This window comes from Hordeum vulgare, chromosome 1H, assembly GCF_904849725.1.
Source record: "Hordeum vulgare subsp. vulgare chromosome 1H, MorexV3_pseudomolecules_assembly, whole genome shotgun sequence".
NCBI classification, from domain to species: Eukaryota; Viridiplantae; Streptophyta; class Magnoliopsida; order Poales; family Poaceae; genus Hordeum; species Hordeum vulgare.
Genome location: NC_058518.1, coordinates 501,799,506 through 501,815,499, shown reverse-complemented (window position 1 = coordinate 501,815,499; position 15,994 = coordinate 501,799,506). Strand labels below are relative to the sequence as shown.

At 42.8% G+C, this 15,994-nt stretch overlaps 1 protein-coding gene across 1 annotated transcript; it reads right to left on the bottom strand.

The window, feature by feature from the left end:
• Positions 1 to 10,557: 10,557 nt before the first annotated feature.
• On the bottom strand, positions 10,558 to 13,714 carry LOC123419879 (CTD small phosphatase-like protein). The gene is made up of 6 exons (XM_045107233.1): positions 13,631 to 13,714; positions 13,430 to 13,453; positions 12,657 to 12,735; positions 11,297 to 11,803; positions 10,878 to 11,212; positions 10,558 to 10,710 (listed from the first exon to the last, which is right to left on the bottom strand). Exons 1-6 carry the CDS (start codon positions 13,712 to 13,714, stop codon positions 10,558 to 10,560), a joined length of 1,182 nt encoding a protein of 393 aa, XP_044963168.1.
• Between the last annotated feature and the right edge of the window lie 2,280 nt (positions 13,715 to 15,994).

The following is a 15,994-nucleotide window of genomic DNA, read 5'->3' as shown; positions in this document are numbered from 1 at the left end:
TCAGCAAGCTAAAAGTCATCAGCTACCATACCCTATTTCTACTAGTATTTCCACTGCTCCTCTACAACTTGTGTTTTCAGATGTGTGGGGGCCAGCCCCCACCTCTGTCGGCAGACACTCATACTATGTTAGATTTATTGATGATTTTAGCAAATTCACATGGATCTATCTCCTCAAGAAACGATCTGACGTATTTCATGTCTTTAAGAAATTTCGAAATCTTGTTGAGCGCAAGCTAAACACCAAAATCATTGCCATGCAAACAGATTGGGGAGGTGAATACAGAAAATTAAATCTCTTTTTCCAAGAGCTTGGTATATCACATCATGTTGCATGTCCTCATGCACATCAACAGAATGGCTCAGCCGAGAGAAAGCATCGCCATGTTGTCGAGGTAGGACTAGCTCTTCTTGCAAACTCATCTATCCCACTAAAATTCTGGGATGAAGCCTTTTTAACCGCCACCTACCTGATAAATCTTCTACCTAGCAAAGTCATCAACTTTGAGACACCCATCACTCGCCTTTTTGGCATCTCCCCTGACTATAAGTCACTTCGTGTCTTTGGTTGCGCTTGTTGGCCCAATCTTATGTAGGGTTACGTAGCATAAATTCAAAAATTTTCCTACGCATGTTCAGATCTTCCTATGGAGAGACCAGCAACGAGAGAGGGGTAAGAGCATCTTCGTACCTTTGAAGATCGCTAAGCGGAAGCGTTGCTAGAACGCGGTTGATGGAGTCGTACTCGCAGCGATTCCGATCTAGTGCCGAACAACGGCACCTCCGCGTTCAACACACGTGCAGCCCGGTGACGTCTCCCGCACCTTGATCCAGCAAGGAGGAGGGAGAGGTTGGGGAAGAAGACCAGCAACATGACGGCGTGGTGTTGGTGGAGAGACGAGGTCTCCCGGCAGGGCTTCGCCAAGCGCCGACAGAGAGGAGGAGGAAGAAGTGCAGGGCTGCGCTGAGGGAGAGGGAAAACTGTGTCCTCCAAAGGCCAAAAGTGCCCACTATATATAGGGGAAGGGGAGAGGGGGTGCCACCCCTAGGGTTCCCACCCTAGGGGGTGCGGCAGCCCTCCCAGATGGGGTTTGTGGCGGCCAGATGGGGAGGAGGGGTGGCGCACCCCTCTGGTGGGCCTAAGGCCCACCTAAGTTAGGGTTCCCCCCCTCTTTTTCTTTCCCCTGCGCCATGGGCTGAGTGGGGAGGCGCACCAGCCCAACTAGGGGCTGGTTCCCACCCCCACTTAGCCCATCTTACCTCTTGGGGTCGCAGCCCCCCTTCGGTGGTCCCCCGGGACCACCTCCGGTGGTCCCGGTGGTCCCGGTGGTCCCGGTACGTTACCGGTGATGCCCGAAACACTTCCGGTGTCCGAAACCATCCGTCCTATATATCAATCTTTACCTCCGGACCATTCCGGAGCTCCTCGTGATGTCCTGGATCTCATCCGGGACTCCGAACAACTTTAGGTAATCTCGTATAACAATTCCCTATAACCCTAGCGTCATCGAACCTTAAGTGTGTAGACCCTACGGGTTCGGGAGACAGGCAGACATGACCGAGACACCTCTCTGGCCAATAACCATCAGCGGGGTCTGGATACCCATGGTGGCTCCCACTAGCTCCACGATGATCTCATCGGATGAACCACGATGTCAAGGATTCAATCAATCCCGTATACGATTCCCTTTGTTTGTCGGTATAGAACTTGACCGAGATTCGATCGTCGGTATACCTATACCTTGTTCAATCTCGTTACCGGTAAGTCTCTTTACTCGTTCCGTAGCACGTCATCGTGTGACTAACTCCTTAGTCACATTGAACTCATGATGATGTTCTACCGAGTGGGCCCAGAGATACCTCTCCGTCACACGGAGTGACAAATCCCGATCTCGATTCGTGCCAACCCAACAGCCACTTTCGGAGGTACCCGTAGTGCACCTTTATAGTCACCCAGTTACGTTGTGACGTTTGATACACCCAAAGCACTCCTACGGTATCCGGGAGTTGCACAATCTCACGGTCGAAGGAAAAGATACTTGACATTAGAAAAGCATTAGCATACGAACAACACGATCTAGTGCTAGGCTTAGGATTGGGTCTTGTCCACCACATCATTCTCCCAATGATGTGATCCCGTTATCAATGACATGCAATGTCCATGATCAGGAAACCATGATCATCTATTGACTAACGAGCTAGCTAACTAGAGGCTTGCTAGGGACACATTGTGATCTATTCATTCACACATGTATTACTGTTTCCTGTTAATACAATTATAGCATGAACGATAGACGATTATCATGAACAAGGAAATATGATAATAACCATTTTATTATTGCCTCTAGGGCATATTTCCAACATCTTAGGCCATACAACACACGCAAACTTGCGTTTCGTTCAAAAAAATGTGTCTTTCTTGGCTATAGTCCCATTCATAAAGGAGTCAAATGCCTAGATGTTTCTACTGGCCGAGTCTATATCTCACGAGATGTGGTCTTCGATGAGTCACTTTTTCCCTTTGAAACTCTCCATCCCAACGCCGGAGCACTTCTCAAACAAGCCATTCTTCTCCTTCCACCACATCTCCAAACTTCCGATCATGGGGGCGACAATTGTACTAACCCAACTGATGATTGTATTACCATAGAATTATCTCCATGTGTGCAGGATTCTACAGCAGCAATCGGGGCAGAAAACGGTGAAGAAAATGATCAAAATTTTGCAGATTTGCCACCCATATTGCATGCAGCAGAAGAAGACGAAGGCGGCGCAGAACACGAGGAAGATCTGGCAGCGGCGGCAGCACGTGGAACTCCTGTGCGCGCGATCCCGTACGCCAGTCAGCGCCGCCATCGCCCGCACCAATCAGCGAGCTCCACGTCAGGCGGGAGCACACCGCGTCCCACATGCGGGCCGACCGCGCCAGGCACGACAGCGACGCGTCCCACGAGCGGGCCGACCACGCGAGGCACGACAACGACGGGAGATTTGGTGGGACCCGCGTCGGGATCTCTGTCCCGTGCACGCATGCATGCGGCGGTTGGCAGAGAGGGATCTTCTGCGGCAATTTCTTCAGGGACATCAGCCACACCGCATGCAACACAGATGTCCTCCGGATCTGCTGCGAACGACGATCTCGACAGGGGCTCGGGATCCTCTGCAAACGAGACGGCTGCGTCACCTCCTATGTCTCAACCAGCGCAAACACGAAGAAGCAAAATCCAGTCGGTTGCAACTTCTCGTGTCACGACTCGGTCACAAAGAGGTCTAAAAAATCCAAAGGTTCGAACTGATGGCACTATTCCATATGGCATGTTATGTGTAGCAGGGGAACCAACAAATTTGGATGATGCACTCAGAGATCCAAAATGAAAACATGCAATGGATGAAGAACACTCAGCGCTCATGAGAAACAAGACTTGGCATCTTGTGCCAGAAAAGAGAGGTAAAAATGTCATTGATTGCAAATGGGTTTACGGAATAAAAAGGAAAGCAGATGTCTCCATTGACAGGTATAGAGCTCGTCTAGTTGCAAAAGGTTTTAAACATCGATATGGTTTGGACTATGAGGATACTTTTAGTCCTGTGGCTAAAGCTGCAACTATTAGACTTGTGTTAGCTATATCTGTATCCAGGGGATGGAGCTTGAGACAGCTAGATGTTCAGAATGCGTTTTTGCATGGTGTTCTGGAAGAGGAGGTTTACATAAGACAACCACCTGGGTATGTTGACAAAAAGGTACCTCATTATGTGTGCATGCTTGACAAAGCACTCTATGGTCTGAAACAAGCACCAAGGGCATGGTATTCAAGGTTAAGTTCACAGTTGAAACGTTTAGGTTTTGTTGCATCCAAAGCTGATACTTCTCTGTTTATTTACAACAAGGCAAACACAACTATATTTGTGCTAGTATATGTTGATGATATCATAGTTGCAAGCTCCTCACAAAGTGCCACTAATGCTCTCCTACATGATTTAAGTTCAGAGTTTGCATTAAAGGATCTTGGTGATCTACATTTCTTCTTAGGCATTGAGGTTAAGAAAATTCAAGATGGCATAGTGTTAAATCAAGAGAAATATGCCACTGAACTTCTGGTTCGAATGGGAATGAAGGACTGTAAGCCGTCACCCACACCTTTATCATCTTCAGAGAAACTATCAGCTTTTGATGGTGAGCCACTGAAACAAGAAGAGATCACAAAATATAGGAGTGCAGTAGGAGCACTGCAGTACTTGACACTGACAAGACCTGATATTTCATTTGCTGTTAATAAGGTTTGCCAGTATCTTCATGCACCAACTAGTATACATTGGACTGCTGTCAAAAGAATTGTACGGTACATAAAATATTCTGTGAGCTTGGGTCTTCACGTAAAACACTCCAAATCCACTCTTGTTAGTGCCTTTTCTGATGCTGACTGGGCAGGATGCAGTGATGATAGAAGATCATCAGGAGGTTTTGCAGTGTTCTTTGGTTCTAATCTTATATCTTCGAGTGCCAGAAAACAAGCCACAGTGTCCAGGTCAAGTACTGAAGCCGAATATAAGTCATTAGCAAATGCAACTGCTGAGATTATTTGGCTTGAATCATTGTTAAAAGAACTAGGAGTTAAACAGCATCGTGTGTCATGTTTGTGGTGTGACAATCTAGGAGCCACATATCTCTCTGCAAATCCAGTGTTTCATGGCAGAACAAAGCACATAGAAATTGACTTTCATTTTGTCAGAGAAAGGGTTGCAGAGAAAAAGTTGGACATACAGTTTATTCCTTCCAGAGATCAAGTTGCAGATGGGTTCACTAAAGCCTTGCCAGTTAAACCATTCGAGGAATTCAAGAGGAATCTTAATATAGGATAGTTGAGATTAAGGGAGGGTGTTAGACTTAGAGATATCTTATTGTTGCAATCTCAATCTATCTCTATCTCTTTCTTAAACCGAATTCTATCTGTATTCCTTTCTTGTAAACCAAGGCAAGGGTTTTGCCCAATATAAATAAACACCGCGGCTCCTCTCGAGGTGTAGGAACGCTTCCATTTGGATGGAGGCTGAAAGAATGTTGTGTGAAAAAAAACATTCAATTGGAGAGTCCTCTTCATCTTGAATTTCTAATCTCTCGGTGATAATGAAATAAACTGGCCAAGCAATATAATTTAACACCACCAATTCACTGAGTTTGCCTGATATAAAGAAACTAGGGAAAAGAATTCGATGATACAGAGTTACAGATTACTATACCTATGCAGCAGATTGTTCGGGCACTGTAATTTAGCAATAGTTCCAGAAGATCAGAAGGCAAGGAGAGCCGCCACGGCGGGGAATCATGACTTGACGAATGACGACGGCGGCTGTATAGCCGCGTAACGCATGTGCCCTCCGTTTGAGAGAGACGAGGGTTTCTCTGTTGACGACCAAGAGAGGGCTTTTTTCTCTCTTAGAGAACGAGCGACAGATGGAAGCGTCAACATGTTCTGATCGATCGATTTTCTGGCGGCGGGATTGTTTTTCTGTTTTGATCCATCCATTTGAGTTGGGCTAATGGGCTGAAGCTCTTTGTACATCTACGTGAAGCCTAGGGCTAATGTTCTGTGCATTCCAAAATTTTGTGAGGTGGCTCCGCACACCCGTGGAGAAGACTTGGGTCGGCCCAGTTTCGATTCCCACCGGTTTTGGGAACCTTGTTCCCTGAACCGGTTTTCTTGTTTTTTTTTGTTTTTTCTATTTCTTTTTTTTCTTATTTTTCTAAGGTTATTTTTTATAACTAAGTTCATGTTTGAGAAATGTTTTGGAAATTCACAAAATGTTCTCGCTTTAAAAAGAATGTTTTAAGTTTGAAATTCGTTCATGTTCCAAAATTTGTTCAGAAATTGAAAACATGTTTGTGGTTTCAAATTTGGTCATAATTCAAAAAAATGGTCATCATTTTATAATTTTGTTCATTAATTTGAAAGTCGTTCATGTTTCAAAATTTATTCAAAATATGAAAAACGTTCGTGGTTTCAAAATTTGCTCACCATTCAAAAAATTATCACAATTTTATAATTTTGTTAACTAATATGATTTGTTTTCATAATTTGAAAAATGTTCATGGTTCCCAAATTTGTGTACAATTTGAAAAATGTTCACATATATTTTTGTTCACTAATTTAAATTGGTTCATGTTTCAAAATTTGTTCACAATTTGAAAACATGTTCGTGGTTTCATATTTTGTTCATAATTCAACAAATGTTCATAGTTTTATAATTTTTTTTCAATAATTTGATTTTTTTTCATATTTCAAAATTAGTTCAGAATTTGAAAACATGTTTGCAGTTTCAAAATTTGTTCAAAATTAGTTCACAATTTGAAAACATGTTTGCATGTTTGCAGTTTCAAAATTTGTTCAAAAAATATTCATAATTACATAATTTAGTTCGTCAATTTGAAATTCATTCATGTTACAAAGAAATCGCAATTTTAAAAATTGTTTGTAGTTTCAAAATTTGTTCACAATAGAAAAACAATTCACAATTTTATAATTTTATTCAGCAATTTGAAATTTGTTCATGGTTTCCAATTTTTTTCACAATTCAAAAAAGGGTCATAATTTTATAATATTGTTCAAGAATTTGAAATTCCTTCCTGATTCAAAATTTGTCCACAATTTGAAAAATATTTCAGGTTTCGAAATTTATTCACAACTCAAAAAATGTTCAGAATTTTATAATTTTGTTCATGAATTTGAAATGTATTAATGTTTCAAAATTTGTTCACAATTCAAAAAATGTTAAAGGTTGAAAAATTTGTTCACAATTTGAAATTTGTTCTTGTTTCAAAACGTATTCACAATTCGACAAATGTTTACAGTTTCAAAATTTGTTCACAACTAAAAAAATGTTCATAATTTTATAATGTTATTCACGAATTTAAAGTTTGTTCATGTTTCAAAATTTGTCTGCAATTTGAAAAATGTTAGCGGTTACAAAATTTGTTCCCAATTCGAAAAATGTTCAGAATTTGATAATTTGTTCGCGGTTTTAATAACTGTCATAATTTTTTCCTATTTTTTTAATATACTGTTTTGAGATTTAATAAACTGTTCATGTTGCCACAAAATGTTCGAGTATTAAATTATTTGTTCACAAACATGTAAATGTTCACGTTTAAAAAAAAACTCTTTTCAAATAATGTTATTGTCTTCAGAATTTGTTTATAAAGTTACAAAAAAATCATATATTTCACAATATCTTAATTTGCTTGCAATTTAAATGAGATGTTTCATTTTTTCACAAATCCAAAAATGTTCGTTACAATTCTTCCAAACTTTTTGAAAATGAGATATTTCATGATTTTCAAATTTTCATTACAATTCTTCCAAAACTTGTTCGTGGTTTTTTTAAAGTAGTAAGAATTTTCAAGAAATGTTTGAATAAAGGAAAGTAATACAAACTGCAGATATAGTTAGTTCTAAAGATTACGCGCTGCATATGAATCACGAATGTTAACCAGCTACGGTTGTTAGGTTCCACTCCCTACAAGATATGGATCGTGAGTTCGAAACCTGCCTTATGCGCCGCATTTTTCTTTATTGTTTTACACCACATTTCATTCTCTTGTGTGGGCCGGCCCAGACAAGGCTGCTCTATGTGAAACCTAGCCAATTCACCACAAAATGCGGTGAATAGGAGATTCCTTTGCTAGTATAGGTATATGAACTAGTTGGACCATGCTCGGGGCTACAACCCGAATTGCCCCAGGCCCAATTTCGCCATTGATTCTATACTTTTTGCTAGACCTAGCCGTCGTCCCGCGCGCCGCCCCGTGGCGATCGGCCTCCATGAACGCCACCGGGGATCGCACCGCCCGTACCTAGGGTTCGCCCGCTCGTCATGTTGACCGACTGCCCGAGATAGTCTTTTTCCCGATCTGTTGATCTGGGTTTCCTTTCTTCCGCCGGTCAATTTGATCGGTGTTTCCGTTTTTGTTTTTTCGATCCAAGATAGGTTTCCGTCGCCCGCCGTCGTCGTTGACCACTGCTCCTCTACTCCGGCATCGGCGCGACCGGGCCTCTACCCCAACCCGGCGGCTTTGCCCGATGCGACAACCCCTCACGATCATCGACCGCGCGTCTGCTCACCCGTTGCTGCCTCTCTTCTCCGATCGGGATTGTTCCATCACCACCCGCCTCCACTGTGCGTGTACAACCGCCCAACCATCTCCTCGTCGGCCTCATCGCTGGCTGTCGGGCTCCCCGGCTTCGGTCGCCCCGTGCTTGCTGGCTTGTCGGCTGTCGGCGGTAGGCCTTACCGGCTCGGCCACCTCCCTCGTCGCCCGCGTCGGGCCGGCTGCCGACTATGTCCTTCGTCGTCGTCGCCGGCTTCATCTCGTATGCCTCCACCATGCGAAGTTCTCGACCTCGCGCACGATCGGATTGATCACCCGCCCTTATGCGATCCGTCACATCTATGTCGTGTGACCGATCTAGCCCGTCGGTTGCAAAGGCCTACACAAGCCCCTTAAAGATTGTTCCGAGTACAGCACGCCCCTCAGCCGATCGAGCATCAGGTCGCCCCGAGGGCCGCAGCGCCGCCGCCCTGTTCTTCTCCCGGCGGCTGCACCAACTAGCGTGTTGTCGCTAGGTTGCCACTTTGGGCCATAGTGCCGTGACATGCTGTTCCCGTGACCTGCGAGCCGCCGTTACACCACCCCTTCGGGTTGTAGTCGTCGCGACTCACGTTCCTTGCTATCGCCCGAGGCCGTTCCCGTGGATGCACCGACCTATGCATGCACCGCCGCTACGCTGCCTCGTCGGCATAAATAACCAATTGACAAGGAACTTTTGGGCCCATGCTACCATGCAAGGTCCTTTTGCTGGGTACATACAGAAACGGAGTAAGCAGAATACCAAGTGATACCATTGTTTGGTGAACAAGGTTTTCCTGTCACACTGTTTCATGCTCATCGTGCTGTGTGGTCATCATCAATCGGTAATACTGCTGTATTACATACGTACAATAGATGTACCGAATAAGCAGACTAGCAACTGATAAGACCTTGGGTCAACCAGATGCTTCAATATGGTAGATAGGGCGGGGAGGGAAAAAATCTGCTGCTGCCAAAGGGCCGGGCCAAGACCCGGCAACCTCCACCTCTGATGCTGCACCAGCTCCTCCATCGTGTAGGCCCTCCCTGATGTGTTGATGAGCTTGTCTTGGACAATGCATGGAAGCCGTCCATCCGTGCACGAGTTGGCTCCGGCCGATCGATCGATGTTCAACACGGTAGCACCTTTGCCAGGATCAGAGTACGGAACAAGATAGGGGGCACTGCCAGCTATCACTCTCCGGGCCAGCTTCTCATTCCCACCCCCGAGTATGTGAGTACAAGAATCGATCGGTCATCACAGGTTCCAGCCAGTGCTGATCGCCCTGCCCTACCATCTGAGACATGTGCTCCAAGGCAATCCTCCCCGCTTCAGCCTTGCTCCAATCCTTATTGCATGCGGAACAGATACCTCCGCGCCAGATGATCTAGCTATGTGGTACTCCTGTAGGAAGCGTACGGCCTTGCTGGCAGAAGGCAGGGGTTGTATACAAGTACAACGACCTGCTCCAGATGTTGGGTTTGGGTCAGCCGCAAGGACCGCATGAGCTTAAGCATGAGATCCAACTCTTTTGGCCGCCGAGCCGTCGGCTGGTGACGGGCCGGGACGCAATTGTAGTATATACCAATTGACAAGGAACTTTTGGTGTATGATTCAAGACCAGTCAACTTCTGACTAAATAACCAATTTTCTCTATTTATGTTTATTTCTCTTCTATGGCTGCATGCATCTCCCAGATGCAGAGGCCGGGGGTCATCCTCCTTCTCTAAAAAAAATGTTTATTTCTCTTCTAGCGGTCTTGAACTACGTACCAATCCATCAAGTGATGGATGCCTACTCTCCTTGGTTCCAAACAAGCATTTTCCACACACTATCAAGCATGCTTATGCATGGTGATACACGTAATGTATGAATTCTCTTTCGTCGGCAAAAAACAATCCTTGGATGTTGATAATGGAAAATGGCTAGCTAATACAAGACATGAACATGTCAAATCTTACAAATATACAAAAATCAAACACATGCATAATTGCTTAAATCAAATTGCCTTTCTTATTCGTAATTTCATATATATATATATATATATATATATATATATATATATATATATATATATATATGAGACGAAACTGATAGAAGTTACAAATAAATTAGGATCATGTATGAGTTTGTTCATGGGGCAAAAAGCCTATGGATATTCTTTCATACCCTATAACTTCCTCTGTAAAACAATGGCATTTTATGCATCATATTTGCACATAAAAAATGGTAAGATATACCAAATTACAGTTCAGAAAATTTGGTTCTCCCGCACAAAAATCCTCGAAGTCTAGGGAATCAAAGTCGAAACAAAGCAACTACATAGGTGTCCAGTTATTGTACCAAACATTTTGTTCCACTATGGAAAGATTCTTTGTAGAGAAAAATAAATAACTAGAGGTATCAAATGTTTGCAACCTATGTATATCAAATCTTTAGTTGGCAAATTTATTTGCAATGATCGGTCGGACATCATCCGCGTCAGCAATTGTTTCCAAGAAGGGGATCAGCTCAAGCAGTGAGATGTCAGACGTGTCACTTGACCAGCTCTTTATGGGTATCCCATTATTCACCTGTTGTTGGAAAACCTGCGACACGTGTGAAAAGAAGTGTTTCAGTCATCGATCGGTCATGGCAATTTCTCAAAATCATAAATTATAAGTTTCCAAATCCATTTCAATAATATGGTAGTCAATAACACTATAATCGTAACTATTAATAATGACCTCTGGACTTAGATTTCAGAGTAAGTTACCTCTGGGGTATTGTCAACTATCGCAACCTTTGCAAGATCAGCTTCAATAATGGTCAGATCCTTCTGATAGCTTCCATCTACCGAGACGCATGACTCCCGGAAAAAACGCCGCGATATCAGTTTGTTCTCGGGATCCAGTGCATTAATCAGTTGGTTTGCATAAGAACTTATGCTAGCCGTGAAGACAACAAGCTCAAACATATGAGCAGCCTCTTCAAGAAAGGCGTCCAAATGTGGTCTCTTCTTCACATAGACAGTGTACTCTTGTTCTCCACGGCGCATAGGGAATGAAAAGTCTGCGCCATGGTCGCACCTTGCTGAATGGATAAGGGTGCCTATGCAACAGAAAATGAGCATGTCAATAGTTTTAATTGCAAGAAAATAAACCTACAGGAGAGAAAAAGCATTTAGCAACTTACCATCAAGATCAAGTGCAAGAGTGACATTCTTCCTAAGCGGTGACATTAGTACGTCATCAACTAATTCAGGTGTAAGTGCTTCCATTGGTACCCCATCAGTTTCATCCATGCCACCCATCTCAGTAAGATCAATTATTTCAGGCGAAGAGTGAGTTGAAGGCTGACCAAGGAATTGAGACTGCTGGTTATTATCAAAGCACAAGTCTTCAGTTGTACCAGCAAAGGCAATACTGCTGGCCCTTACATTTTCATGACTGGAAGGGAGTACTCCGTAACTGCCACTCATGGTTGTCAAGTCATCCATAGCATAGCTATTACTTAGAACCCCATCTGAACTATCAAGCATATAAAGAGGAGAATCCTCTGTTGGAAAGCTGGACAGCAGGCTGCAACTCTGACCCGAGTCTTGAGTTATTTCATTACTATTGACGATAGTACGATTTGGTGCTGCTAAAATTCCATCTCCATTAGAAAAAAAGGAAGGTGCTGCTAGAATTCCATCTCCACCTGCAAAAAAACAAGGGAAACCATAACAAAATGGTGAGTTCACAAGTACTCCCTCCGTCCCAAAATTCTTGTCTTAGGTTTGTCTTGAAATGGATGTATCAAAATACTAAAACGTGACTAGATCGATGCATTCATATCTAAACAAATCTAAGACAAGAATTTTGGGACAGAGGGAGTATATAACAAGTACCGGAGTTTTGCCCGATCAGTTTGCTTAATATTAAATTACCATGAAGTGCATCAAGTACCACTTTACCGGTTAGTTATTTTTCCGTAGACAAGTTTGACCATTAGACAAATCAACCACATCAAGCATGGCATATATATGTTTAGATGATTTTGTGGTCAAATTTATTGGCCATGTCTACCTTTCTAACGGAAGTAAGAGACACTCATGGCCCATAAACATCTCTCCTTAATGATGTTGAAAGGCAGAGCAAAGTTTAATAAACAAATAGAAATTCATTAAATTCACAGTTAATACATATGTAGGTATATAAATAAATTTGAGTTTTTCCAGAGTTAGTTAAAGGCTTACTCGGAAACATCAGCTTGCCTCACGAGGGAAATTTTTAATAAGTTATTATAAGAAAAAGTTAGCATGCCCCCGGATTTAGACCACAGAAACAGGCCCCTCATGGATCAAGGAAAACATAATTTTTAAAACTGAGGACCTTAATATTTTTGCATTGTGTAACATAGCAACAGATACGTCAAAAGGATCACTTTCATGATATAGTTCATGAGCGTTCTTTTGAAATTTATTTTCATGATTTCATTCTGCTAATGCGACAATATCACTCATGATATCATTAATTCATGGTGCAGGAAGTGGCAACTCAACCCTTTTTACCTTCATTGACATAATCTTCTACATTAAACTCAGAACTGGCCTGAAAATGTGGTGAGGAAGTGGTCGCTGGAGTTAAATCCTGTAAATATTTCTCGAAATTAGCATACCAAAGCATCAAAAGTTCCTCCAGAATATCTAAATAAATAATACCAATTGATGGCCCTTTAAGGTATAAGCCTCTAACTTCACAAGAAACTCTAACCGGTATTAGTTGGTGTCAGCCTAATTGTTGCATGCAGGACAAAGACGTTTTCAAGGTTTTGATTATTTTGCTTCGAGGATAAGCTTAGCAAACATTTGTTAACAAAAAGCTTATTAAGGTATAATTATGATGCTGGTGCAATATTATTTGAGCGAGCAAACCTAGAAATCACCATCTTGCTAAAGGCTAATGACTACTTAATTAATACCAAAATTGATACAGTAATGATAGGAATTTTGTACAGTCTTTACATTAAATACCTATGTTGGTACTGCGTGGCATAAACTCAAATGTAATGGGCATGCCAACAACAATAAACAGTAATGTTACTCTTTTCATTCGGTATAAATGGGTGTTCTTGTATGTCATGTGTTGTACATTATAGAACTACACATGCTTCAATGATTGAAATGCTTATGAAGCATTTACCAGAACATATGTTTTTAATCAATACTTTAGAGTATAGTGAGCACCTATCGCATGTACAAAAATTTCACGTACACGTGTCAAAACAATTGTTGTTTTGTATTACAAGAAGTCTAATATAGCACAAAAGTTTACATGGGCAAACTTGAAAAGCAAAAGAACGAATAACCTATGCCAATCAAAACCCTAAAAACTATGGAAAAAGGAGAATAAGACCTTAAAATCAAGACACATTATCAGAGGGTACAACATATAAATTTCAATAACAGAAGATATATATACCAATCGATGTTTATTTCACCAATACCACAACCAAAGAAATACTAGAGTATATAGCAACACGTACCTCAAGCAAATCCCAACAGTCTTCACCTACAGCATCAGCGTCTTCCATGATCTCCATAACCTCATAAGGTACCTGGTTCGCCATATATGCTTCTGAAAATGATTAAAGGATAGCTGATTACAAACATAGCGACACTATGGTAGTCTTCATCAATCACACTCGTTCACACTATGGTAGTTTTGTACTGTATACTAATATAGTTCATGTGAGCATAACATCACACTCAAAATGGTAAAATCAATCATTTTTCAACTTTACATAGATGAAATACCTGAACCAGCAGAGATAGGTAAATACGTGAACCAATTTGGACACCGCCCGGGCAGTTTACACAACCACATGAGCAAAGATCTAGATGGCACAACAGCATGCATTGCTTACAACGGACTTACCCGCAAAAAAGGAAAAAGAAAGCGGACTTTACCATGAAGGCACGATAATACATGCCCGACACTGGGATTTTCAGGGCCCGGGGAGAAATCAGAATATGGACCCATTAAAAATATTTGAATATCTCTGACAGAGGTTTCTAAAGAAAGGGAATTATATAGAAGCATTCTTTGAAATCGCCTCATCAAGGTCCCCTATGGCCGATATGCCGTTCCCACTTTCGTGACTTGCTTCGGAACGTGGTTGTGTGGGGATGGTCATAGGACGTACCAGTTCAGGGCACACCGAAAGATCTAGTGTTAGTCGCAGGCAGGGGGCGATCAGACATGATATCAAGCTAAATTGTTTTTAGTACCCAACGAGCTAAATTGTGCTTGTACGGGGTGGTGGATAACGAACCTAATTTTTTGTATTAGGATGAAAACAAATTTCTTTCATCAAATGTATAATGAACCTAATAGCAACTACAATCAGCCTATAAGAACAAAAATAACCGTAGTAGGATACAAAAAAATGTACATATATGAATAAAGCTGGCGTAATTATATATCAGCCATCCAATTAAAACTTTGAATTACGTTTTTGAAAATACCTATAATTGTATTTGATAGAATGCTGCGAAGACAAGAGTTATTTTGTTATCGTTGTGGCTCCAGTTTATTGTCCTAACTAACTATGTTAGATCTTCTTCTCAAAGGTATTCCATTTACCTAGGGTTGAACTACAAAAAAATACTCCTACTAAATTTACAGATTAAATCTATGGACTGAAACCTATACAGATCGCTTACTACCAATAACCTCCCCCTGGTGTATAGGCCGTCCCTCTGATTTCCAACCAAAATTGGCATGTGATACCGTAAGGTAATTTCTGCACTGTCCGTATGTGTATCAAAACCTGGGGTTGAACCTGCAAGCGATCACCATTCACCACGCATGGTTTGCTGCTTCAAGTATTAAGAGTGGCTTCCTGCCCAGCCTGAAGTAGCCCAACACCAAACACCAATCAATTAAAATCATCGTACAATGCTAAAAAAGAAACCAAGGCCTGCTAGGTCGGCAGAGGAAAAATGTTTCGCTCTTCTTCTTGGTGGAAACTGGAGACGGAGACAGCTTTATCGCTCTAATGGCTCTCCTACGGCAAACCAGCAAATGGAACGCGCGCGGGTGAGGGAGAAACCCCCAGATCAACCAGCCCTGGGATCTCGTTCGAATCCGCACGAGTCCGGCCCCAGCTCCAAAACGTAAAGAAAGAAGAAAAACGCCCTCCAACTGCAGACGGGAGGAAGGAGACGAATAGGGATCCCACGCTCCGTCGAAGCCCCCCCGTTCAATCAACAACGCCCCAGAAACGAGCACGAATGGAAACGCTAGAAAAGGTTCCCAGGTTCCTATATAGTATACCCTAGCAGAGGAAGACGAACGGCGATTCCCAGGTTCCAATCTAAAACCCCGGCCCGTCGCCCGCGCGCACCAAGATGACTACGTATACGCACAGGGGATAGACAACGGCACCGCACAACTACACGGAGAAATCACGGCTGCTTGCTTACCAGAGCGCGGCGGCCGGGCTGCAGTAAGACGAATCCCTAATACCGGCCGCCTTCCCTCTCCTCTCTCTGGACCGGCGACGGAGGAGACGAGAGACGAGCGCGGACGACACTCATCCGAATCCGCAGGTTATAATGGCCTCACTTTGGTCATTGGGTTCGTCAGCGCGGTCGTAACCGCGTGGTCTCAAGGGCAGACGAGAATCCAAATTACTCTCTTTCCATTCCGGGCGTACGCAGTGACTGTCTGCTTTGGAAATATTGGCTGTCTGCAGGTTATCCCAGCGCGGTGACATTGATAAGGGGTTAAAATTAAGCCAGAATCGATTCGGCGCGTATCCAATTCCAGACCCCCGCGCGCCTCCATCTGAATTTGAACCTTTTCCAAGAACGTACGGCTCCTTGTGTATGGTATATGGACAACA